This window comes from Emiliania huxleyi, assembly GCF_000372725.1.
Source record: "Emiliania huxleyi CCMP1516 chromosome Unknown EMIHUscaffold_133, whole genome shotgun sequence".
Taxonomy (NCBI): domain Eukaryota; phylum Haptophyta; order Isochrysidales; family Noelaerhabdaceae; genus Emiliania; species Emiliania huxleyi.
Genome location: NW_005201259.1, coordinates 400,089 through 401,166, shown reverse-complemented (window position 1 = coordinate 401,166; position 1,078 = coordinate 400,089). Strand labels below are relative to the sequence as shown.

Genomic DNA, 1,078 nt, shown 5'->3' with positions numbered 1-1,078 from the left:
GGGAGGGAGGATGGGAGGGAGGATGGGAGGGAGGATGGGAGGGAGGATGGGAGGGAGGGAGGGCCGCTGTGGTGTGCGCGCGCCCAAGTCAGAGAGGGCGATGGAGAGCATGTTCTTCATCTGCGGAGGGGCAGAGGGGAGGGGAGGCGCTGAGCAGCTGAGGGCCGGGTCGAGGGGCGAATGGCGAGGGGCGATGCCGAGGGACAGGGTGAGGGGCGAGGCGCGAGGCGCGAGCGAGGTGGAGTGAGCGAGAGCGCTCTTCCGGACCGACAGACGTGTCTCGCTGCGTGTCTCGCCTGCGCGCGGAAGAAGCGGATGGCGCGCGGCTTGACAGCAGAAGCGTCGATGAGCGCCTGCACCCGCTTGCGCAGCTCGCGCGAGTTGACGCAGTTGGACGGCACCGCCTCGGCGTGGTAAAAGCTGCCGGCCGAGTCCGTCACGAGCAGCTCCCACAGCTTCTTGCCGTCTGCGCCCTGCACCGGGCGCGAGTAGAAGTCGAGCTGCCACTCCCCCGACGCTGGGCCCCGCGCCGGCGGCAGCGACGGCGCCAGCGCCACCACGCTGCTCCCGGCCGGCTCTGCCGCTGCAGCACCGCCGCTGCCCGGCTCCGCGCCAATAGGCGGCTGCTGCAGCACCGGTGCGCCAGCGCGTCTGCTGCGCTGCGGCGCCGGCGCAGGCCACGCCCCCGCCTGCAATGCCCTCGCCTGAAGCGCGCCCGCCAAGAGCAACAGCGTGGCCAGCCCTCGCCTGGACGCGAGCTGCATCTTCAGCGGAAAATGTCGCATGAAGAAAGAAATCGCCGGTTTTCTCTCTCTTTTTCTCTCTCTCTCTCTCTCTCTCTCTCTCTCTCTCTCTCTCTCTCTCTCTCTCCCTGCCGCGCGCAACCTTCGTCACAATGCCAACCGCGCGCGGCCGTCGACCAGCAAGCACACGCCTCGACTCGGACACAGTGTTCCGGGGGCAAGGGAGAGGGGCTGGCTCCTAGCCCGAGAGGAGAGCTTCCGAGACCCACTACAAGACCACGCACGCATCATCCCGCGGCCTGGCGGTCGGCGGGATTGCAACCAGTCTTCGCGTG

The 1,078-nt window shown here is 68.7% G+C and overlaps 1 protein-coding gene across 1 annotated transcript; it reads right to left on the bottom strand.

Moving 5' to 3' along the window:
* Positions 1-267: 267 nt before the first annotated feature.
* EMIHUDRAFT_110366 (hypothetical protein) lies at positions 268-764 on the bottom strand (the record flags this gene model as incomplete). Its single annotated transcript, XM_005788701.1, has 1 exon — positions 268-764. A coding segment is annotated over one exon (497 nt), but the record flags the coding sequence as incomplete, so codon positions are not given.
* Between the last annotated feature and the right edge of the window lie 314 nt (positions 765-1,078).